Genomic DNA, 24,918 nt, shown 5'->3' with positions numbered 1-24,918 from the left:
ATGTCAGATGACAGCAAGGTATGGTTCATTTAGCCTATTTTGAGTTTAGAGGAGAAATTACTAACAATATAGTAGGTCACTACCAAAGCAATATGTCTCACTGGTTTGATCCATGGACTGAAATCTGACCACTATTGCCGTTTTGTTTAAAATATTAGCGAATAAGTTGTTTCACAAAGTCACAACCTAGGACTGATATTGACCTCTCATTTATCCACCAGAGCGTGAAATGGGAGGATCCCCCGGATGACCAAAATAAGGTTGTGGAGAATATGAAGGATGAAACAGAGACACATGAGACCAACAAGAACAGGACAGGAGGCAAGGTAAGAAATATGCTGTCCTCTACACATGTTCTGCCTACTTAGGCACAGATCTAGGATTAGTTTACTGTCACTAAATCCTAGCCTTAAAGCATTAGGAGGAGACGCTACACTGACCTTGGATCTGCTATGAGACCTATAATCTGTTGTCATGTAGGCTAAACGTAAGTCCAGTGGCCGCGCCAAGAAGACTTCCGTGGAGGAAGACAGCAGCATTGGTGCAGGTCTGAGATTACTTCATGTTGGTTGCAGGTTGTATTCAAATTCATCAGCACTGATCTGAGAAGATAGTATCTATATAGGTGAAAGCAATATAGTGGAGGCACGCAGAGAGATGTGCTTTTACCTGTCCAGTGCAATCAAATCACTAAAGGTGAAAGAAATGAGGGATCAAGTTCAGATTCAACTTTAGATTTCTCTTTGCGGTTTCCCAGAGTCTTCTCAGACACCCGGGTGTGGTTTCCGGGAAAGGGGATCTATCATTGAGCAGCTGGAGAAGGAGGCTCAGAGGACTCTAATGCCTTCTCTCAAGACTGGGACATGCTGTGCCCCAATCCTCCTCTCCTTCCTGAGGAGTCTAACTGATGAGCAAGTCCCATGTCTTTTTCCAACCTCACATACAACAACTCTGAATTTATAGTCATAGTGCACCTTCTAACCACAAATGGGATTTTAGACACTACACCTAACATCACTGTAACCACACCCCTAACTCTTCCTGTAAATCAAGAACAAAATGTCTCATGTACTTGCTAATAGCTTAATTAAATACACTTTTATTTTCCCTGACATGGCTATCTAGTGACTCCACTAACTCAACACCAGTGTGCAGGTAAAATATGTTTCCTTTCTTTTCTTTTCTCTAGCCAATGGAGGGTGATTCAGCATGGCATGAAAAATAACGTAAGTCTCTCCACATAAGGTTCTGGTCAAAAGTTGTGCCCTTATATAGGGAATGGTGTCATGGAATTGCTTGATTGACAAAAACATTACTCTGTTTGTTGGCCATAGCTCACATTCGAGCAGCTCTCCATGCTGTGTCTGAAGATTGTTAAAGTCGTGACCCAGACAGCCCTCCGCATTCTCCTACCAGCGCTAGCTCGTATCATGGGGGTGAACCTGAGGAGTGGGGCAACCTCCCCAGAATCCCAGTGCTCTCTGACAGGGTCTGAGGATTCCTTAGGCAGTCTGGATGAGAGAGAGAAAAGGCTGCTGATCAGTGAGATGAACTACTGGACTAAGGAGAGGAGGAGGAATGGCAGTGCAGGGTTCCGCCAAAAATCCACTCGCAGAACCTCATCACCATGCTGTTCGCCTAAGAGGTATGTTCACAGCAATATTTCAACTTAATAATTGCAAGACCTGACCCATACTTATCATAAATTATTAACTTGGAATTCACACCTTGTAGTTTTAAGTTCTGGTCAGAAATGTTGCCACTGAGGGGGTGGGTCTAGGTGAAAGTCATTTTTAACTGGGTAAGCCATAAAGTCATCTATGAATAAATAGATCAGCCTTTCAGAATTAATCATATTCTGATGTCGTACAAACATAAAAATCAGGCAAAAAATCGTGTCAGTTGGCTTTAGGCTTCTAGAACTACGGTGGTATGAGAAGTAAACCATCATTGCTCTAATTTGGTTATCAGGCTCACTAATGACCCAGATTAGATAGCAGTTGGTCACATTTGTGGTGATTGTGTGTTTATCTTCAAGGTCCCAGACCTCATTGCAGAGCTTGCCTGCAACTAGAGAGGCTCCCCTCATGGAGGAGCCTCTGAAGGCTCTTTTTGGGGTAACGGAAGAGAGCCTCCTGATATCCCTGGTTGAGGGTCACTCCAACCCCATCTCCTCCAGCTCTTCTGAGTTGAGCTGTGCTATTGTGGGAGAGGTAGTACACCAGCTTAACTCTGGCCTCTCAGTGGCCATTCAGGCCAGCTCAGGGAGTTGCCCCCCTATGGACAGTCAGGACATAGCAGTAGGCAAGGAGGTCATTCGGGTAGCCTCGGTGCAGATCCTGGCCGAGCTACAGAGCCAAACGTCTGAGCCAGAGTGGGTAGGGTTTATCGAGCCCCTCATGGACCCTGTGACCGATGATGTGCTGGATGCCATTGTCGGCACAATGGACAAAATGGCACAGGACTTCAACATCCTATTGGATCTGGCCAAGAAGATGACAATCTTGGGGTCTAAATTTCTGACCAATCTTCAATGTGACCTTGATGTTGAGTGTCCATCTGGGAAAGAAGGGACCACTCACTTTCTCAAAGAGACTGGATCCTCTACCAGTGTGGTGGCCAGAAAGCTTCAGACCCTCTCTAGCCCCGACTTTCAGTCTAAAGCCCTGAAGGCGGTGAGCACCATCCTTACAAGGAAAGTCAGCAGCTCTTCTGGCATGGATCCTTCCTCTAGGCCTTCTAGTGCTGCACCTAGCCTTACTGAAGCTCCCCTGAATACCAGCTGCACAGCCCTGACACCTGTAACCTCCACTGCCACAGTGATTGTTAAGGCATTTGTGGGAGGCATGGAGACGATAGCATCATTTGAAGGCACATGTGAAGCAGTTGATTGGCCAGTTCCTGTAAAGGACCACAAAACAGGATCTTCACAGATGATAACCTTCTCTCTAGCCCGCACACTCTACGGCCGTATACGAGCAAAGCTGAGGGACCTTTTAACTCTATCCGCTCGAGAAGAAGGTGTGGCTAAGGATGCTTCTCTTCAGGAGTCTTCAGACACCCTGGAAAAGGCAACTGTTTCAACTGTTGAGGTCCAGTTACCCAGCACCGAACTTAGTAGAGTTCCCAGTGAGAGCCAACCAATACCAGCTCTCTGTCTCTCCAATCTGGATACCAGTACTCAAGAAGTTCTTAGCAGTGTTTTTTCCATCTACAAGTCAGAGTTATCAAAAGTGGAGAGTAAATCCTTGGCTGTTGTCAGTTCATCTGATGAGTCCCTAGAGGCTTGTTGGTTTGTTGATGGTGTCCTATCAAAGCTCGATGACTATACTATTTCCCAGTCACCCTCACCCAATGAAGACTTGAGCGTGAGTACTCAATATTCTCAACTGAGCTCAGAAGAGAGTGTCAGAATCACAGAGTCCTCTACTAGTCTGATTCAGAGCATTAAGAAGCTCTCTAGCAATGACTTCCAGACTCAGGCAGAAGAGGCAGTGAGTAAAGTGCTGATGAGATCCAGTCATTCCTTTATCACACAGATCAGCCATACTGGTCTTCAGAAAAGTCTGCAGGCTGGCTTATCATCTAGCTCACCATCAGAGATCCATGTCCTTTCAGAATCCATGTCCTCCATGTCCTCTGAGAATACAGCCTCTGGATTAGTGGAAACCTTTGTCAAAGGAATGGCGACTATTTTCCAGAAAAATGAGTCCACTGACACTGTGCTACTGGAAAGAAGTGGGAGAGTTTCGCAGTGCTCCCACGGGGGCTCCCAACTGGATGATACTGAATTGAGTGTTAAAATATCAGAGGAGAAGCTTTGGTCAACAGCTAAGACCATATGCGTCAGAATGAAGAACACACTTAAGGATTTCTTCACAGGGCTGAAGCCACCCGGATCCGAAAGGACAGAAAATGCTTCTTCCAAAGAGACCCTTGGGGAAATCCTGGTTGCTATCCAGAGTGAAATCTCAAACTTAGGGCGAATGAAGGATTCCAGGGAGCTCCTTCAGATCAATGATATGGTAGGAACTATGCTGAAGGAGGTTGAGAAAAGTGAGGATGACCGTGAACAAGTCTGCCAAGACATCCCTAGAACCTGTTCATCTTTGTCCACTTCTTTAAATGGTCGTAGTTCCTTGTCCAGCTCTTCAAAGAGTCCTAGGTCAGAGTGTGAGTTAGAGATCAACCTCCCTGGCACTCCCATCCCTGACGAAGTGCCTTTCGATCTGACCTGCCCCATCGTCAGGAGCTCCTTCATCGACACCAGGGTCTCTAAAATGCCAGATATTTCTTCAAGTGACCTAAAGACAAAGATGATGGCACACACAGATGAACGATCCTCCACTCCTTCTTTCACAAGCAAGGGAACCTCTTTGGTACCAAAGGGAGATGTGATTGACATTGAAGAGAAGGAAGAGTGTATCCCCAGCAGCTCTGGCCATCTGAGGGAGCTCTTAATCACCCCGGACATCAGCAGTGCCACTGCATTCCCACTGCAGTACTTGATGGACTCCAGCAAAGATGATGTCATCTGTTTGGTCACCATACTGGTGATAAGGTTGCTATCGGAGATCAGACCCTCAGCCCTAGATGGACCCTCCCAACAGGCAGCAGATCTGACAGAAACATCTCAGCAACTCATCAGACAAGTCCTGTCTGAGTTCTGTGCTGCATCCAGATTCTCCAGGACAAAGGCATATTCCCAGAACCTGAACATCCAAAGGGTGTTCAGAGGTGTACATAAAAACCTCATGGAGGAGTTTGGCTCTTATAACACCTTGCAAGCGGCTATTTCCTCCCAGGACCCTGCATTTGACAGAGTCCTGGTAAAGTCCTTGACCCAGCAGCTGGTACAGGGATGCAAGGAGGCGTCAAGACCAGCTTCTGCTGCAACAAACCCATCAGACCAGGCTGAGACAGAGAGGGGGGCTGAGCAGAAAGCAAGAAGGAGCTTCCTTTGCTTTTCAATGACCAAACTCAGGATCAACTTCAAGGTATAGCAGGGAGTTAGCATTTGTTTTTGGTTCCAGTTAGGTGCTGATGTTATTGATGTTATTGATATGATAAGACAAATACATGAGATAAATATGTTTTATTCATCACTAAATTGTTGCCTTGGATTCAGAAGTGTTCCATTTATTTATTTATTCTCTGTACCATTTTCTTGACCTTTCTTCTGTTAGCGTTCCAAGAGAGGAAACAAAAAGGACTGCCATTCAGTCCAGGAACAGACTGAGATTCCCTCTACTGATGGACATTGCATAGGTAAGGATTTTAGAGCTCTGCTAAAGCTTGTAGTTTTGTTTAGGTGTGTGTTAGAAACATAGGTATGCCTACCAAACTCACTGCACTGTTATTTTTCAACGTTACTATACTGCATCTCTCTCTCTCTCTCTCTCTCTCGCTCTCTCACCCCATCCATTTCTCTTGTGTTTCTAGCTCCAGTTGGAGAGGTTTCTCCCTCGATATCTCAGCCTGTCAAAAAACCATCCTTGATTGTCAGGGTCTTTTCAGCAATGATGAAGCCATTCAGGCGCTTCACCAAGAAGAACCTGTAACCTCTTAAGCTGCATGAAGATCTACTTTTGTAACAGCAAGACTTTTGAAAAGAGGAATTTCTGCATGTCTACCCTTTCAAAGTCTATTTGATCAAATAAATGCAAATTATTTTACAAGAATTTCAAGTGTTTTGGAAGATTAGTAAAACTGAAGCAGCTTTTCTCAGAGAAATGCACTAGTTCTCCCTTGGTTACACATTTATTGTGCAGTTTTTGAGTTGGCAGGACTTGGGGCAGCAGGTAGCCTTGTGGTTAGAGCGTTGGGCCAGTAACTGAAAGGTTGCTAGGTCAGATCCCTAGGAAAACAATAGATAACTAAAGAAAATAAATATTTTTAAAAATAACAGTAGCGAGGCTATGTATACCTGTACAGAGTCAATGTGCGTTTGCACCGGTTAGTTGGGCTAATTGAGGAAATATGTACATGTTGGATTAGTTAAAGTAATAAACGATAAACAGAGTAGCAGCAGCGTAAAAGAGGGGTTGGGGGGGAGGGGGTTGCGGACACAATGAATAGTCCAGTTAGCCGTTTGATTAGATGTTCGGGAAGCTTATGTCTTGGGGGTAAAAGCTGTTAAGAAGCCTTTTGGTCTTAGTCTTGGTGCTCCAGCACCGCTTGCCATGCGGTAGCAGAGAGAACAGTCTATGGCTGGGGTGGCTGGTGTTTTTGACCATTTTTAGGGCCTTCCTCTGACACCGCCTGGTATAGAGGTCAAGGATAGCAGGCAGCTTAGCCCCAGTGATGTACTGGGCCGAACGCACTGCCCTCTGTAGTGCCTTGCAGTCAGAGGCTGAGCAGTTGCTGTACCAGGCAGTGATGCTCTCGATGTTGCAGCTGTAGAAACTTTTGAGAATCTGAGGACCCATGCCAAATCCTTTTCATTTCCTGAGGGGGAATAGACTTTGTCGGGCCCTCTTCATGACTGTCTTTGTGTGCTTGGACCATGTTATTTTGTTGGTGATGTGGACACCAAGGGACTTGAAAATCTCAACCTGCTCCACTGCAGCCCGTCGATGAGAATGGGGGCGTGCTTGGTCCTCCTTTCCTGTAGTCCACAATCATCTCCTTTGTCTTGATTATGTTGAGGAATAGGTTGTTATTCTGGCACCACCCGGCCAGGTCTCTCACTTCCTCCCTATAGGTTGTCTCGTTGTTGTCAGTGATCAGGCTGTTGTGTCGTCTGCCAACTTAATGACATGTTGGAGTCGTGCCTGGCCATGCAGTCGTGGGTGAACAGAGACTACAAGAGGGGACTGAGCACGCACCCCTGAGGGGCTTCAGTGTTGAGGATCAGCATGGCAGATGTGTTGTTACCTACCCCTTACAACCTGGAGGTGACCCGTCAGGAAGTCCAGGATCCAGTTGCAGAGGGAGGTGTTTAGTCCCAGGATCCTTAGCTTAGTGATCAGCTAAGCTAAGGATACTGGGACTAAATATATACTATACGAAACATAACATAACATATCATACTAAATGGAATGTTTCAGATACATGTACAGAACAATATGAAATGCTATGATACCAGGTTGCCATGGGACCATAGAAAATACAGTAGATTGCATTTCATAACTATGTGGACAATATGTTCTCATCCATGAGGTTTAGCCACATTTTGACACTGCTGTTATAAAGTGGAAAATATATGAAAATGTTGATGTCTCAAATGTTGATATTCAATTATTCGTTTGGAGTCTACTGTTCAGCAGAGTGAGCAATTTATTTACAATAAAGTGGACTTTGATCAAAACAGTGTCCTTTCAACCAACCCCTGTCATAGCGCCTGTAAATGGGGGCAGTATTGAACCCTGGTTTTAATGTCTATGATTGAACCTTTCATGGGTGCAATCTTCAGTCTTTAGAATATATGGACATTAAGCAATCCACACACTATCTGCCTGGCAGGCTGGTGCCACCTAGCAGCAATGGCAAAATAAAGGGATGGTTCAATCAAAATTGTGTAGTATTTTGTTAATTACTCAACTGTTAATACAATCACACAAAGATGCACTTGTTTGTAGGGTTTACCAGCATTTCATATAGGTGTTGCTGAGGGTCTGTGAAAACAGATGAGAGTCACTTCTGTCTGGATAGTTAGGTTTAGCTGACCTTCAAAGCACATTTGACAATCTCTTGCAGGAAGTTTGATCTCCCAGCATGTGAGGTGCATTGGAGAGGGACTTTGAGCTTCATGGGTACTTGCTTGATGCGTCTCCGGAGTAGCTCAGGCCCCCGAGAAACGTCCTCATTCAGAACGCATCGTTCTGCCCACTGATGCCCCTGTCCTGGTTCAGATTAGAGAGTAATGACTACTTAGGTTCAATCTCTTTACCAACCAATGCCTGCTGCAATATTGTTTGCATCTATGGCACACTCTCTTTCTTCTCGTTATATGTGCATGTAAAGTTATAATAAATCCATTTCAATTCAATCCCTTTTTCACAGCATCCCTTTTGATTTACTCAAAATGTTATATGTTTACCCATGGAAAAAGTGGTCAGAAAAGTATTTTTCTGAATGCTAAAACGACCTGAATGCTAAAACATACCATGAGACATGCATGTCTTCATCGCTGGAAAATATAAACGGTTGAGTTCGATATCATTTTAAAGCTTACAGTTTAGTCACACTATTTGATTATTTATTGAAAAAAATGCTTTTAAATAAAAATGTATATTTTAAACCTTTAATGAAAATGATCTAAAAACACGTTAACTCAGATTTAGTTCATATTCACATATGTTGTTGTTTAGGACCCCAAACAAATAGGATAACAGACTGTGTTTGGTGTGCTGCTGATGTCCCTTTAACCAATTAAGGACAAATTAACCCTCTGCCGTATACCCAGATCCTATTACCCTGGCTGATCCAGTTAAAGTACAGTCAAGTGAACAAGCACAATTTGTATCCTTATTCTCTGTAACAGATTGCACAAAGAAAATGTATGGAAAGCTCTAATAGGCTACCTCAGTAAAACAGATCTGTAATCTCACTCACTCCAGGCCTCCTGAAAGGAGACAATGTTGACCCCACACATGGCCGCCACATCGAGCATCTCACCAATCCTTTTGTGGAGTGCTATTATCCGGGTAAAGGGATGAACACCAGTGAAGGCTGCTGTGGGCAGGACGGCTCATAATAATGGCTGGAATGGAGTGTAATGGCTGGAATGGAGTGTAACGACTGGAATGGAGTGACTGGAATGGTGTTTGATACCATTCCATTTACTCCATTCTGGCCTTCATTGATGAACACAGAGATCAGTCACCAAGCCCCATGCCTCTTCTCAACACTGCTCATAGCAAGGACTTCAAATTGCAATTGGGTAAATCCATTTCAATTCAATAACGTTTTGACAGCACCCAATTAGATTTGAACAAAACGTTCCATACATATTTTCCAATTGTAGAAGGGCTCAGAAAGTGACTTTTTGGACCTGAATGCCAAATCATTCAAGAGAAAAAGGTGGTCAAAGTTGACCCATTTTGCATACCCAACTATACCATGAAACATTCATGTCTTCATCACTGGAAAAGATAAACGGTTGAGATTAATATAATTTAAAAGTTTACAAACAGGGTTGTCAAAAATGTTAGGTCATGTTTTAGCTTAGACCCTATTTTACATCATCTGAGGTTTATGTGTTGTGACCGTCATCAGTTGAGACACAACGTGCGCTTAAATATAGGGTGGGTGTCATGTTTTGGCTGATAAATGTACTAAAATAGGAATATATTGAGATGTCAACTTTCAAATGTTACGACGAAGATGGTTAGAGGTCAGAGGATGTTGACTTGAATGGGAATATCTGTTGTTTTAGATTATACTGTCAATCCTCCATAAGAAACATGGCCATTAAGTTGAATATTCAACGATGGTTGGACCGGCGGGCATCTTTGTGGTAGTAATTAGAAGTTCAAATTTCTATTCAATTTTAATGGTGTACCAGCTAAATTGCAGTGGTCTGAAGGGATAGGGTCTGTTCTATGAATTATATTTCTATGGTTGAAATGACACCCACCCTGTATTCAAGAGCATGTCGTGTCTCAACTGATGGCGGGCACAACACAAAAACCTCAGATGTGAAAAAGGGCCTAAGCTACATTATGATGTGTTGAACATGTGATGAAAGAGGTGTGCATTCCTATGGCCTCTTGCCCATTAAGAGTGTCCTAGTATAGTAGAAATACACCAAACTCACCCCCAAGTGCTCCATCAGAGAGGTGACCCCCATCCCCACAGCTATGTGCAACAGTAATAAGCATACACAGAGATTGTCATCAAAATGCTTCACATGGTGTGAAGACAGATCACGTGATACATTTTTGGAGCATCGTATGCATATTTTCTGTCCTCTGAGAGATATACTTATATGAACAGTTATGTTTAAGTGCTCTCTAGTGTGTACCTCCATTTTACGGCTCTGAGTTTTTAGAGATGATCCTGCTTTATTCCCCATCACAGGTACTCCCTTTGCCTTCCGTACCCGGGAGAAAGAAATGTGGACAGAGTCTGCATAAGGTGGATACACCACCCGCTTCTGCCAAGAGGTTAGAGGTCAAGGGTCATCCACGGCACAAGAATATACCACATCCAATGCAATACTGCTAGTGACTCATACTCTGAGAACAGTCATAGTAGAAGCCATTTAATAGTATGGGTAGTAGTAAGTATGCATAATTTAACTGTAGTTTTACAAATCCCTGCAGTCAAATGACCTAGTGGCCTCATGGGTGGAATGTTATTAATATTTTTCATAATTTCCATATTAATAAAACAAAACAATTGTGGCGCAAATCCTGTGTTTCTATATCAAACAGTGTTGTTATATTTCAGTCTTCTGTGATGTATATAAAGTGTAATATTGAGTTGCAAACTAAAAATGTTATACATTCAACTCTATATCTGACATGGTCCAGGTGTCTTCGTTTTGTAAGCCCATAACCATGTGTGTAAGGTGAGTACTTTTGTTACAAAGTAGATTTATTTGACTACCAAGAAACACTGTGTGACCCTGATTTAGCCCACTGCAGTATAAGGTTAACAGATATGAAACTGTAGTCAAATAATGCCATTGTATAGATTAGAGATTGGTATTGCTCCTTAGTGTATTATTTAGCATGTGAAATAATGTTCCATTATGTTTAACGACAAGGCACATTCTACAACATAATGTAGGCCTAGCTGTTGAGAAACAAAGAGTGATTGTACTCTGGGGTAGTTTGCATGCTGTCATCTAATTCTTGCATAGTGAATAATACATGTTTGTGGTGGGAGTTCATGCTCAGTTTGGGGTTTAGAACATAAAAACAGCTCCAGTCTGATATGAGCATTCCAGCATGCAGCTGTGCGCTGTTGCACACATACGCCTCTGTGTTTGCATGTGTGTGCGTGCATGTGTTTGTGCTGATGGAGATGGGCAATTCCAGCCTTTTGTCTTTGTATGATGACTCATGTCTTAAACTCTATTCTTGTTTTGTCTTCAGCTGGCAAAGAAATACAACATCGTAGTGATATCGCCCATTTTGTAGCGAGAAAAGGTACACAACGTACTTTGGAACACAGCAGTAGAGGTCTCCACTGTTGACGTTGAGACTGGTGTTATGTGGGTACTATTTCATGAAGCTGCCAGTTGATGACTTGTCAAACTAGACACTATAATGTGTCTAGTTTCATGCTCAGTTGTGCACCGGGGCCTCCCACTCCTCTTTCTATTCTGGTTCTGTGAAGGGAGTACACAGCGTTGTACGAGATCTTCAGTTTCTTGGCAATTTCTCGCATGGAATAGCCTTCATTTCTCAGAACAAGACTAGACTGATGAGTTTCAGAAGAAATTTCAAACCCACAAATGCTGATGCTCCAGATACTCAACTCGTCTAAAGAAGGACAGTTTTCAGCTGTGCTAACATAATTGCAAAAGGGTTTTCTAATGATCAATTAGCCTTTTAAAATTATAAACTTGGATTAGCTAACACAACGTGCCATTGGAACACAGGAGTGATGGTTGCTGATAATGGGCATCTGTACGCCTATGTAGATATTCCATAAATAATCTGCCGTTTCCAGCTACAATAGTCATTTACACCATTAACAATGTCTACACTGTATTTCTGATCAATTTGATGTTATTTTAATGCACAAAAAATGTGCTTTTCTTTGAGAAACAAGGACATTTCTAAGTGACCGCAAACATTTGAACCGTAGTGTATGTGTACATCAAGTCCCGAGCAGATCATTGAGTACATGTTGATTGAATAGTGTCCCATTTGTTCATCAAACAATAATTCCTCATGTCTCTGGCATTCCGATCTGTAAACCAACAGGAAGATGAATTTAGAGCCTGTAGCTCGCCCTGTAGCTCGTGTTAATTGGAGCGGGTGCACTTTGAATCCATGGAAAAGACCTTTTAAGAAACCCACCCTGCTATATATGTTCTACACTTGCTGCAGCCCTGCAATGTACGGCCTGAACACAACAAAGGTTCCCTGCTTACGACCCCATCTCTTTTATCTGCCTGTGTGCTTGTCTCATTAGCTGCATGTCCATCCTCAGAGTGAAGAACAGACCTTTGTAATTAGGGCTGTCAGGAGGACTGTTCCAGCCATCTTTGTACTTTATACTCTAAAGTTGCTTGTGTCTGTCACGCACACACACACACACACACACACACACACACACACACACACACACACACACACACACACACACACACACACACACAAACACACACACACACACACACACACACACACACACACACACACACACACACACACACACACACACACACACACACACACACACACACACACACTAACTAAACTCTTCCAGCTGCCATCCCACAATGGTGTGTCTACAGTAGGAAGACATACTCATTACTTGCTGAACACAAGGGGCTGTTGTTTCATTTCTCAAGAAGTTAATAATCATGTCATCCACTAAACCTATCATTTCAGGTCAGCGGATTCTGTATGTTCATGCAGATGACAAGGCATGCATCGCATGTGCATTGCTCATGTTCATTGTCCTACACTGACACCTACAGTATCAACCATTTCCTTAGGAATACATTAGATTTGTAGAGCTTCTGAGAATTTATTTGAACCTTCTTCTTTTGTCTTTTTCTTCTATATGTCCTTACATGTAACCCTGTTAAACTGACCTCTTACATTTTTTTTATGGCAAATATACTATACTGGATGCAGATATTCCTCCTCCCTAACTGTCCACAAATTACATGGAGGGCGACACTGGCCACAGAGTGTTTCAGACCCAGTTTGGAAAGATTGCTATGAACATCTACTATGGGCACCATCACCCTCTCAACTGGTTCATGTACAGTATGAATGGATTGAGATTTGATTCGATTTTTTATTTATTAGGATCCCCATTAGCCGATGGCGACAGCTAGTCTTACTGTGGTCTGAAACATACTGAAAAATACAATACAGACAAAAGACTTTACAATTGACATACATTTAAAAACATTAACATGTAGTGTAATTTGTGCATGTCAGTACATACAACAAGTAGGTCACATTGGGAGAGGCATTGTGCCGTGAGGTGTTGTGTTATTAGTTTTTTTTAAACCAGGTTCACTTGTGCTATATTAGATGGAAGGGAGCTCCATGCACTCATGGCTCTGTATAATACTGTACGTTTCCTTGAATTTGTTCTGGACCTGGGGACTGTGAAAGACCCCTGGTGGCTTGTCTGGTGGTGTAAGTGTGTGTCGGTGCTGTGTGTAAGTTGACTATGCAAACAATTTGGAATTTCCAACACATTGTTTCTTATAAAAGCAGTTAGTCTTTCCTCAACTCTCAGCCAAAAGAGACTGGCATAATATTAGCCCTCTGATTACAATGAAGAACAAGATGTTCCGCTCTGTTCTGGGCCAGTTGCAGCTTAACTAGGTCTTTCTTTGTGTAACATTCGTCGTCTTCTTCTGATGAGGAGTAAGAGAGGTCAGACCAATTTGCAGCGTGGTAAGTGTCCATTTTAATAAGACAAACTGAACACTACAAAAATACAAAATAATAAAGTGAAACAAACGAAACGGTCCCGTGTGGTAACAAACACAAACACCCACAACTCAAAAGTGAAACCAGGCTACCTAAATATGGTTCTCAATCAGGGACAATGATAAACAGCTGCCTCTGATTGAGAACCATACCAGGCCAAACACAGAAATCCCAAAACATAGAAAAAGGAACATAGACAACCCACCCAACTCACGCCCTGACCATACTAAAACAAAGACATAATAAAAGAACTAAGGTCAGAACGTAACACTTTGCAGCACTTGACCGTACTGTAATACTGGACAATAATCAAGATAAGATCAAACTAGAACCTGCAGGACTTGTTCTGTGGAGTGTGAGCATCTCTTTATTATGGACAGACCTCTCGCCATCTTTAAAACCATTGAATCTATATGTTTTGACCATGACTGTTTACAATCTAAGGTAACACCAAGTAATTTTGTCTCCTCAACTTGTTCAACAGCCACACTATTCATTACCAGATTCAGCTGATATCTAGAACTTAAGGAATGATTTGTACCAAATACAATGTTCTTAGTTGTAGAGAGGTTCAGGACCAGTTTATTACTGGCCACCAATTCCAAAACAGACTACAACTCGTTGTTAAGGGTTTCAGTGACTTCATTAGCTGTTGTTGCTGATGTGTATATAGTTGAATCATTAGCTTACATGGACATACATGCTTTGTTAAATGCCATTGATAAAAATAGAAAAGAGTAGAGGGCCTAGAGAGCTGCTCTGCGGTACACCACACTTTACATGTTTGACATTAGAGAAGCTTGCATTAAAGAAAACCCTCTGAGATCTATAAGATAGATAGCTCTGAATCCATCATAATATTATGGCAAAGGTTTAAAACCCATAACACATACGTTTACTCAACAACAACAATAACAACAATTATGGTCAATAATGTCAAAGGCTGCACTGAAATCTAACAGTACAGCTCACACAATCTTCTTCCTATTGATTTATTTCAACCAATCATCAGTCATTTGTGTCAGTGCAGTACATGGTGAGTGCCCTTCTCTATAAGCATGCTGAAAGTCTGTTGTTAATTTGTTTACAGATAAATAGCATTGTATTTGGTCAAACACAATTTTTTCAAACAGTTTGCTAATAGCTGGCAGCAAGCTGATAGGTCTGTTGTTAGAACCAGTAAAGGCTGTTTTACCACTCTTGGGTAGAGGAAGGACTTTGGCTTCCCTCCAGGCCTGAGGACAATGACTTTCCTCTAGGCTCAGATATATAAGCAGAAATCCTCTTCAACTCAGTGAGCCCATGTGGTCAATTGAGGCTAGGAATGCAGCTATAGCAAACCACTGCTTCACCTGTGGAATCAACCTTGTTGGGACAGTAAATACCATCAAAGACGGGTTTATGTTGTTCCACATTATCTCTTTTACAACCTCTTATTACTGAGCCAAGTCCTAGGGGCATTGAAATCTATTCCATTCTGCCCTCTACTGCCTCCATAGTCCAATTATCCATGATATACTGGTATCCTCTCTTTTGTGTGTAGCCTCATACAGTATGCCACTGCCAGACTTCACAGCTGGTGAACACAACTATATTATGTATGAACCATCATAATGCAGATTTCTGAAGAGGATATCTCTTGTTATGTAGGAGCACTTTAAGAATGAGTTCACCTCTGGGAATGGAAAAAAAAGGTATAAATCTTTCAGTTTTTTTAGGACAGTGTAGTATCATGCATATTACTGCATATCTGTTTTTCAACTAAGTACTCAATCAACACTATCTTTCTGTCAAGAATTTGACATGGATGTCTGCATGAATAGAGATACTTCTGAATAAGTAAAGCATACAAAAGGGATATCCAGAAATGGGTCAGGTCTATACCAGCGTCATTGACAGTGAGCCTCAATGGCATAGACCCATGTTTGATATATGAGCCACACCCAAGTGCAGTGTGTCTGTCTGCCATTTACATTCTGCATCGAGAACAGGCCTGGGGCCTACTGCCATGTTAACAAGTGTCATGTTGCTGAACGTTAGCCTCACAGCACATTCATATCCATAGACCTCATGATCTATGCATAATGTTGCAGGTTGTCTACCTGTGAAACACTAACAGACATCACTGTCTGGTTTAACCTGTATCATGTTCAGTTACGCGATAACAAAACCCTGGTATATTACGTTTGCATAAGTAGTTTGCATTACTATATCTGCAGATGACTGGGAGGTATGGGGACTATTCAGAGGAGCTCACCAGGGCAACCAAGCATGACTTCAAGCCAAACATTATCAAGAAGTAGAAGATCGACATGACCTGAAGGTACACCTAAACAAAGAGACGTGCTGCACTGTAGACAGTAGGCTATCTCAATAACAGGACATGAGGTCAATGTTGAGGAAGACATGATTACTGCTATCAAGATTATTAACAGACCAAACAAGCCAGCCATAAGCTAAACCAAAGACTGTGTTCAAATTATTTTAATGAGTACAGTACATAAATGGAATTGTATATTTCATAAAAATAAAGCAATTTTAACACATTCCATTTGTTCATAACAAAAATACACAAGCAGGAATAAATCATTGTCATCCCATCTAGATTGGGAAAATATGTTATCATGGTAAAATGAAAATTAAATAATACAGAATTATGGCTGGTACAAAAACCAAAGTGCAATAACATCATCCATGATACCAAAATATAAAAATAAATGTTGAAAGAGAATAATGAAGTCATTCTGTGTGTTGCCTCCACTTGATTGCTATTTTCAACAGAAAATATCTTATGATCTAATAATTCCTAACTCGGAAGGTAGTGTTGAGTCATATACTGAAGCAAAACCTGCAAGGCATCCATCTACCTCGTACCGAGTACTTCACACTTTCCACTGTGTCTCCATTCTCCCTTTTCCAAACTCAAAGAGCATGGAGATCGAGGCATGTAGTGCAACACTGAAAAAACGTCAGACAGTGGAGGCTGGTGGGATGAGCTATAGGAGGATCAGGCTGATTGTAATGGCTGGAATGGAATTAACGGGACGGATTCGAACATGTGGTTTCCATGTTTGATACAGTTCCATTAATTCCATGCCAGCCATTACAATGGGCCCATCCTCCTATAGCTCCTCCCACCAGCCTCCACTGCCTTCAGTTGAAACTATAGCTGATTCTCTGTAATAATCTCCTTGATGTGAATGACACTGACATGGACTGTAATCATCGGTTCACACAACAAAAGCAAAGTCTGTACAAAGCAGCAGGCTGAGGTTGAACATGATGTCCTGATGACTGACACCTAGGCCTGCCAGGCAGATTTGGTTCCATAAACAGGAAATGGGTCAAGGTGTATTGCATTAAAGAAAATACATTTGTAACATGGGTTTTCTATTGTAATACAACACATCAGACTCTATGGACATGAATTACCTGAGTCTTTCAAAAACAATTTCTCCCTCTATTCCATGTTATTAGAAAATACTAAATAATACATGAAGTTCAACAAACAGTATCAAAATAACTATTAATAAAATAAGACCAGGCTAGTCTAAGGGGAGGAAAGCAGCAATACATGGCCCATCAGACTTGCATGACACCAGGTAAAACCAAAGAGAGCATCATGTTGCCATAAGCCCTTGTATGTGCATTGTTTTGTCCTCCTCTACAAGTCTAGAATCAACTTGAGTGTCATGTTATTTTTTCCACCCAGCATTAGAAATAGGATTTCAAGTCTTGCACTGCTCACTCTTCACACGTCAATTGGTAGAATCAACTAACTGAAGTAAAACTAAACAAAATGGGACACAGGAAAAATTCCTTTATTCTATTTCATCTATCTGCTTGTCCCCCAACCAACTTAAAAACCACACTTTATTTATGTCTTCAGTGATTATTCCTTTACACACTGACGACTAGCATGGGCTATGTGAAGTGAGGCTGGTGTGGTGACGTTGGAGTGATGTGTGTTCTGTGAGCAGTCAGTTAGCACTGGAGAGGACAGCCCGGGACCATCTACAACACTGGGCAAGAGCTGGAACCAGCAGTCCCAGTTCAGGGACCTGTAGACCCACTGATGTGTCATCATAGTGAGGATGGGGCACCATAGCGATGTGGAGACCATCTGCATCTTCATTGTCCCGAAGCCATCAGCTCTCCTTGAAGATGAACAGAATATCCTCATCTGTCCCGTAGCTCATTCGAGCCTCTTCAAAGTTACTAATGCTGGTGCAACACACACCTGTAAGCAAAACACACAAAGGCTTTCTGTCAATGTGATATTTTCACTCTTACTCAATCTCTCTGTGCTTACTGACAAGAACATGGTTAACTTTTCACCCTCTGGTTACATGTTCATGCAAAGCCCCATGCAGGGCACAGAGTCAGGTGCAGGTGTTATGTTATTGTGCAATTTATTATGAAGCACTTAGATTTAGAACTTGGAATGCCAAAAAACACAATGTGATTTATTCCACACTTATACTTAATGAATATAAGGGCCATGTCGACTGTTGGAAATGTGTAGAGGGAGGACTAACGGTCTGAGTAGGCAGGGTTGTTGTAGAAGATGCAGCCAGTGCTCCGGTTGAAGCCGCACACCACCACAAAGTGACCCTGGTATTCTGGCTTCCTGCAGAAGCACTTCTGGCCCACAGGCAGGAAACAGCAGTACTTGACAGGCGAAGAGCAGAGTTCACACACCAGAACCACAGCGTTGACCAGCACTATGGCCACATGGCCCTGGTAAATATGTTCCTGGATTTCCTGAATTGTCACAGAGCTACAGGTGACATTCAAAAAGGCAGAAAGTTAGCATCTCTTGGTTATTTTCTGTCTAGGTCTGTAAAAAAAACTATTACTAACCAGACAAGCTGGTAGATTTGGAACAATTTGTATTTTTTCTTTATCCGTGCAAGTATTTCACAAGGTTTACTAACCATTTATTCACCACCACACCCTTGCTTTCAGCCTTTAGGAAGAGTTCGTTGACTCTGTCTTCCTCAGTGTCAAAATGCTTTTTGTAGAATGACTGGAAACAGATGAAAGAAACAAACATAGTAAGTCTCTCAGGTACGTATTAGTTAAGGACATTTGTTATGGTGGGCTACATGATAATTAAATGTACTTAACCTTACATTATAACTATTGTACTTGTGATGGCCTACAAAGTGTTGACTCATTACCTGATTCCTGAAGCCCTTGTCAACACCCAGTGTCTGAGTGCAGAAGCGGTGCCGGACCCTCAGCTGGCACATGAGGTAGGCCAAGTCAATTGTCCAAACACTCTGCGTCAGCTTCAACTCCCAGCAAGCACCCTGAAACTCCTCATCACTCACAGGGTGGAGGTACCTGCCAAATTATTGTATATGATGAAGTCTTCACCAACACAATGCACTGTAGTTAAAATGCAGACCCATGTCTGTATGCAGTATATGATGAAATGTCCTCATACTTCAAAACCATTCTGGAGCAGGCTAATCCACAGTCCCAGTGGTACAGCTGCCGAATGACGGGTACATTCAGCAGGACAGCATCATCTGTCAAAAACAAGATGTGATGAGGCTGATGGAAATAATTACACAATCTTAGCTACTGGGCTCACCAGGCCTATAATATGTCAGTTTCTTTCTGTTGTGGCAAGCTTCTCCAAATTAATTAAAATCATGTTTACGAAAGTAAATTACTACTGTAGCTAGCTAACTAATGTTTTTCTAATGGATTGGACATTCCTTTAGCACCACTGACAAACACAGCAAGTGTTATTTACATGTGACAATGTCATGAGATGGATGGGATGCCCTGGTTCGATCCCGGGCTGTAACACAACCGGGCGTGATCGGGAGTCCCTTAGGGTGGCGCACAATTGGCTCAGCGTCGTCCGGGTTAGTTGAGGGTTCGGCTGGGGTAGGCCGTCATTGTAAATAATAATTTGTTCATAATTGCCTTGCCTAGTTAAATAAAACAATTATTTTGCTTCACATTAAATTGGTGGTTAGCGAGCTAAGTTAGGTGGGTTCTACTACCAAACGTGACATTTCAAAAACACTCTAGATAACTAGAGCACACGTACCTGACATTCTGTTGGTTTGTTCTTTGCTGCTAGATGCAAATCACAAACTAGTTAGACTTGCTTACGGTCGGTAGCTAGTTAATCCTCCGGAGTTGGATTGCCTCATGAGGGTGTTGGCTAGCACTGCCTGGCGCTAGCAACCAAATCAGTGTACCCTAGAACATATCATTATTTACATCTAGTTGGTCGACTTAATAGTCAATTCGCCCACTAACTGTTAGATCATATAAAGTGGATTCATGTGAATTGTTTAGTGTTTTCTTGTACTGATCGCTAAACTAGTTCTGTTCAGATAGCTAGCTGGGTTTCTTCAAATAATTGATACGAACGAGGATTGCGAGTCAAACTCACTTCCGGTGGCTGGTAGCGCCCGCACACCCAAATGTTGTTAATAGCGCGCGCACACACACACTTAAAAGTGGATCCAGAAACTACACTGCCACCAAAATAACCCTGGTCGCAAACAAGAACAACATCTATCACAGAGTGTATCCCACATTATTCGAGTCGCTTAATTGTTGTTCATACTATAGATGGAATATAAAAAAAACGTAATAAATTGGATTGAGCGTTGTCTGTAAAAGAAAAAAGCTTTAGTAGTGAACTAAACTGCGCCGTTGGCAGGACATCAGTAGGTGGCAGCACATACAGTTCTCGCTCTAGTTTTCACCCTGCATCGCCACAGATAGAACAATGAGCTATTAGTTATAAAACATCTTTGCCATGGCTATGAATGAGTCAAACAGGAAATACACGGGGCTGGAGAGGCTAGCTTTCAAACAAGCAGGACATCTTTGCCATTCACCCATAGCAGGACCTAAATAAAAAATATTAGCTATCTAGCTTAATAATTTCCACGAACTTGTTTGCAAGGATTTAAACGGTAAAATATTACGGTTATCATCATCTATCTAGCTATTAGCATTATAGCAGTGCACACGGAAATGAGCTAGCTACAGTACGTATCATTCGGCGCTAACGTTAGATATTTATCGTTAGCCAACGTTAGCTACCAAGCATAGCTAGCTAACACCCAGCTAGCCAATTCCATTCATGCTGTTTTAGCTACTAACGTTTAACTACTGATTTTAGTGACAAATAACATCAACCAGAAGCTGTTTTATATTTGACTAAAATCATTACTGTATTTGTGGTGGTGCTCAGAAAGATGTCCATTGGAGTGCCAATCAAAGTCCTTCATGAAGCTGAGGGCCACATCGTTACCTGCGAGACCAACACCGGGGAGGTGTACCGGGGGAAACTCATTGAAGCTGAGGACAACATGAACTGCCAGGTAATAAGCGTCTCAAACGTTAAAGTGGATTTCATGCCTAACACGAATTACAATTGTATAGAAAGTATAATTCTGAACATGTTGCATCAAGTTCTCTTAAGTTCTAAGTTCCTTACTAGTCTATATTTTAATATTATGTTTTATAAATAAGCATATCTTTTCCCTGAATCCCTCATAAAGTAGTCCTCTACAACCTACCCCCCAAACCCTCCCTTCCTAATCTAATTTGATGTATTTCTCATTCAACATTCTGTCCCCTCCAGATGGCCAACATCACAGTGACCCACAGAGACGGCCGTGTAGCCCAGCTGGAGCAAGTGTACATCCGAGGCAGCAAGATTCGATTCCTTATTCTACCAGACATGCTGAAGAATGCACCAATGCTAAAGAGTATGAAGAACAAGAACCAGGGAGCTGGAGCTGGGAGAGGCAAAGCTGCCATTCTCAAAGCACAAGGTATAGATTTTATTACATTCTGGCCCTAATCAGATTTTCTTTGATTCCAACTGGCCTGCATGCGCCATCATGCCAACTCATTGTCAGTCATTGTGATGCCAAACATGTTTGGCTTGACTATGATAGCAATTGAGTTGGCATTTAGCAGGAGCACAAAGAGATCTAGGCCCAGGCTAGTATCCTATTGGATTTGCTACATAAATTATGGAAGCAGATTATTGTAATAATGTATGTTGATTGAACAATTTGCTTTGTCTCCTCTCCCAGTGGCTGCTAGGGGTCGAGGACGTGGAGGGATGGGAAGAGGAAATATATTCCCGAAAAGGCGATAATTGTAAAAATTATTTTCTACATTCTATAATACCGCTTGTTTGTTATTTTGTTGATAAATGATGCAAAATACCATTTCCATATTAAAATGATTTTCTTAATATTGATATGTTCCTTGTTATCAGGTAGCAAATAACTTTAGAGTAGCCATTATAGATTCTGACCCTACGCTTGCTTACAGCTGCACTGGGGTCGAACAGGTTTCCTGTTTAGATTAAAACACAGCGGAGCCGGTGCGAGATATGGCTCGGGAAACGTACCTCAATGTAGGGATGAGAAATTAGTTGTATGCCGAATTGTCCCATTATCCCAACTGTAACATTGAGGAGATTGAACGACTGCAAGTTTAGGTAAACTGCTGTTTTCGTTCTCATGCTAGCTAGCAGTAGCCACTGCCGCCGTTATGGAATGTTCCGTTGAACAACAAAGGAGCTGATTGGCTGACACTGCCATTCCAAAACGGCTGCTCTTGCTTCTGCTACCTAGCATTAGGACGAAAAGGGCAGTTTTCTGTAACTAGCAGTCAGTCGTTCAATCTTATCGGTGTAACAGTTGAGATAAAGGGACAATTCGGAGTACAATGCATTTCTCATCCCTAGATTATGGTATGTGCACATACCATACCACATAAGCAAGCATTCTGGCTAACCTTCACAGTTTGATAGGTCGTACACTGAAGATGCTTAGTTAGAAAGTTAAGGAAATACGAGTGTATGCATGATGTTTAGTGGCAGGGGCTGGATATTGGAGGTGGGTAAAGGTCTGGACAAAAAAAAGCATGGCTTCAATGTCCTTGTTTACACATTATCAGTGGTTTTGCAGTACTTTGCAAACCTGTGCAAATAAGTCTTATTGAAAAGCTATATTTATTCTCTTTAGAGTATTGTGCCCACATGTTCATTGATCTCACCTAAAGTTGTATCTAGGGGCTACAGTTGAAGTCAGAAGTTTACATACACTTAGGTTGGAGTCATTAACTAATTTTTCAACCACTACACAATTTTCTTATTAACAAACAATAGTTTTGGCAAGTCAGTTAGGATATCTACTTTGTGCATGAACAAGTCATTTTTCCAAAAATTGTTTACAGACATTATTTCACTTAATTCACTGTATCACAATTCCAGTGGGTCAGAAGTTTACATACACTAAGTTGACTGTCTTTAAACAGCTTGGAAAATTCCAGAAAATTATGTCATGGCTTTAGAAGCTTCTGATAGGCTAATTGACATAATTTGAGTCAATTGGAGGTGTACTTGTGGATGTATTTCAAGGCCTACCTTCAAACTCAGTGCCTCTTTGCTTGACATCATGTGAACATTTTAAAAAATCAGCCAAGACCTCAATTTTTTTTTGTGGACTTCCACATGTCTGGTTCATCCTTGGGAGCAATTTCCAAATGCCTGAAGGCACCACGTTCATCTGTACAAACAATTGAATGCAAGTATAAACACCATTGGACCACTCCGCTGTCATACTGCTCAGGAAGGAGATGCGTTCTGCCTCCTAGAGATGAACGTACTTTGGTGCGAAAATTGCAAATCAATCCCAGAATAACAGCAAAGGACCGTGTGAAGATGCTGGAGTTAACAGGTACAAAAGTATCTATATCCACAGTAAAACTAGTCCTATATCGACATAACCTGAAAAGCCGCTCAGCAAGGAAGAAGCCACTGCTATAAAACCGCTATAATAAAGCCAGACTACGGTTTGCAACTACACATGGGGACAATGATTGTACTTTTTGGAGAAATGTCCTCTGGTCTGATGAAACAAAAATATAACTTTTTGGCCATAATGACCATCGTTATGTTTGGAGAAAAAGGGGGAGGCTTGCAAGCTGAAGAACACCATCATGTTGTGGGGGTGCTTTGCTGCAGGAGGTACTGGTGCACTTCACAAAATAGATGGCATCATGAGGTAGAAAAATTATGTGGATATATTGAAGCAACATCTCAAGACATCAGTCAGGAAGTTAAAGTTTGGTCGCAAATGGGTCTTCCAAATGGACATTGACCCCAAGCATACTTCCAAAGTTGTGGCAAAATGGCTTAAGGACAACAAAGTCAAGGTATTAGAGTGGCCATCACAAATCCCTGACCTCAATCCTATAGAATGTGTGTGTGCAGAACTGAAAAAGTTTCAGAGTAAGGAGGCCTATAAATCTGACTTAGTTTCACAAGCTCTGTCAGGAGGAATGGACCAAAATTCACCCAACTTATTGTGGGAAGCTTGTGGAAGGCTATCCGAAAAGTTTGACCCAAGTTAAACGATTTAAAGGCAATGCTAACAAATACTAATTGAGTGTATGTAAACTTCTGACCCACTGGGAATGTGATGAAAGAAATAAAAGCTGAAATAAATCATTCTCTCTACTATTATTCTGACATTTCATGTTCTTAAAATAAAGTGGTGATCCTAACTGACCTAAATCAGGGAATTTTTACTAGGATTAAATGTCAGGAATTGTGAAAACTAAGTTTAAATGTATTTGGCTAAGGTGTATGTAAACTTCTGACTTCAACTGTACATTGTTCTCAGAGTTTTTATGTCCAGCCTGCGGAAAGAGTACTTAGGGCCACAGGTCCCAGCTCCAGCCAATCATAATCCAAAGAACGCCACCCTTAACAGCATAACCATGATATAGTCTAATTTCAAAATTCAGCTATTTAGCTAATTTTACACAGAATATACAAAACATTAAGAACACCTTCTCTTTCTATGAAAGACTGATCAGGTGAAAGCTATGATCCCTTATTGATGTCACTTGTTAATTCCACTTCAATCAGTATAGATGAATGGGAGGAGACAGGTTAACGAAAGATTGTGTGTGTGTGTGTCATTCAGAGGGTGAATGGGCAAGACAAAATATTGAAGTGCCTTTGAATGGGATATGGTAGTTTTTGCCAGGCCAGGCGCATCAGTTTGTGTGAATAACTGCAATAATGCTGGGTGTTTCGTGCGCAACAGTTTCTTGTGTTTATGAAGAATGGTCCACCACCCAAAGGACATCCAGCTAACTTGACACAACTGTACGAAGCATTGGAGTCAACATGGGCCTACATCCCTGAGGAACACTTTTGACACTTTGTGTAGACCATGCCCCGACAAATTGAGACTGAAGTGGGGGGGTGCAACTCAATGTTAGGAAGGTGTCCCTAATGTTTGGTATACTTAGTGTATATACA

At 41.8% G+C, this 24,918-nt stretch overlaps 3 protein-coding genes and 1 pseudogene across 5 annotated transcripts; 3 read left to right on the top strand and 1 right to left on the bottom strand.

The window, feature by feature from the left end:
* On the top strand, positions 1 to 5,619 carry LOC118964915 (uncharacterized). The gene is made up of 9 exons (XM_036980627.2): positions 1 to 18; positions 159 to 326; positions 481 to 547; positions 758 to 911; positions 1,190 to 1,226; positions 1,335 to 1,645; positions 2,039 to 4,997; positions 5,187 to 5,268; positions 5,443 to 5,619. The coding sequence occupies exons 1-9, from the start codon at positions 1 to 3 to the stop codon at positions 5,559 to 5,561; spliced, it is 3,915 nt and encodes a 1,304-aa protein (XP_036836522.2). The 3' UTR covers positions 5,562 to 5,619.
* A 3,708-nt stretch (positions 5,620 to 9,327) lies between these two features.
* On the top strand, positions 9,328 to 15,308 carry LOC149982799 (beta-ureidopropionase-like; annotated as a pseudogene).
* A 741-nt stretch (positions 15,309 to 16,049) lies between these two features.
* On the bottom strand, positions 16,050 to 20,363 carry LOC110525516 (protein GUCD1). 2 transcript variants are annotated; one of them, XM_036979639.2, is made up of 6 exons: positions 19,348 to 20,363; positions 19,033 to 19,117; positions 18,764 to 18,929; positions 18,518 to 18,609; positions 18,119 to 18,360; positions 16,050 to 17,820 (listed from the first exon to the last, which is right to left on the bottom strand). In XM_036979639.2, exons 2-6 carry the CDS (start codon positions 19,041 to 19,043, stop codon positions 17,729 to 17,731), a joined length of 603 nt encoding a protein of 200 aa, XP_036835534.1. In that variant the 5' UTR covers positions 19,044 to 19,117; positions 19,348 to 20,363; the 3' UTR covers positions 16,050 to 17,728. The 2 variants fall into 2 exon arrangements, with proteins under 2 accessions (XP_036835534.1, XP_021461363.1); XM_021605688.3 differs by having other exon boundaries at positions 19,651 to 20,037.
* A 31-nt stretch (positions 20,364 to 20,394) lies between these two features.
* Positions 20,395 to 21,831, top strand: LOC110525517 (small nuclear ribonucleoprotein Sm D3). 2 transcript variants are annotated; one of them, XM_021605691.3, is made up of 4 exons: positions 20,395 to 20,533; positions 20,819 to 20,944; positions 21,208 to 21,400; positions 21,668 to 21,831. In XM_021605691.3, exons 2-4 carry the CDS (start codon positions 20,819 to 20,821, stop codon positions 21,730 to 21,732), a joined length of 384 nt encoding a protein of 127 aa, XP_021461366.1. In that variant the 5' UTR covers positions 20,395 to 20,533; the 3' UTR covers positions 21,733 to 21,831. The 2 variants fall into 2 exon arrangements, with proteins under 2 accessions (XP_021461366.1, XP_021461365.1); XM_021605690.3 differs by having other exon boundaries at positions 20,396 to 20,533; positions 20,815 to 20,944.
* The last annotated feature ends 3,087 nt before the right edge of the window (positions 21,832 to 24,918 follow it).

The sequence above is a fragment of the Oncorhynchus mykiss genome, chromosome 6 (assembly GCF_057628025.1).
Source record: "Oncorhynchus mykiss isolate SJ-2025 chromosome 6, ASM5762802v1, whole genome shotgun sequence".
Taxonomy (NCBI): Eukaryota; Metazoa; Chordata; class Actinopteri; order Salmoniformes; family Salmonidae; genus Oncorhynchus; species Oncorhynchus mykiss.
The sequence above is the reverse complement of the archived record's forward strand: the minus strand, read 5'-3'. Positions and strand labels throughout refer to the sequence as shown.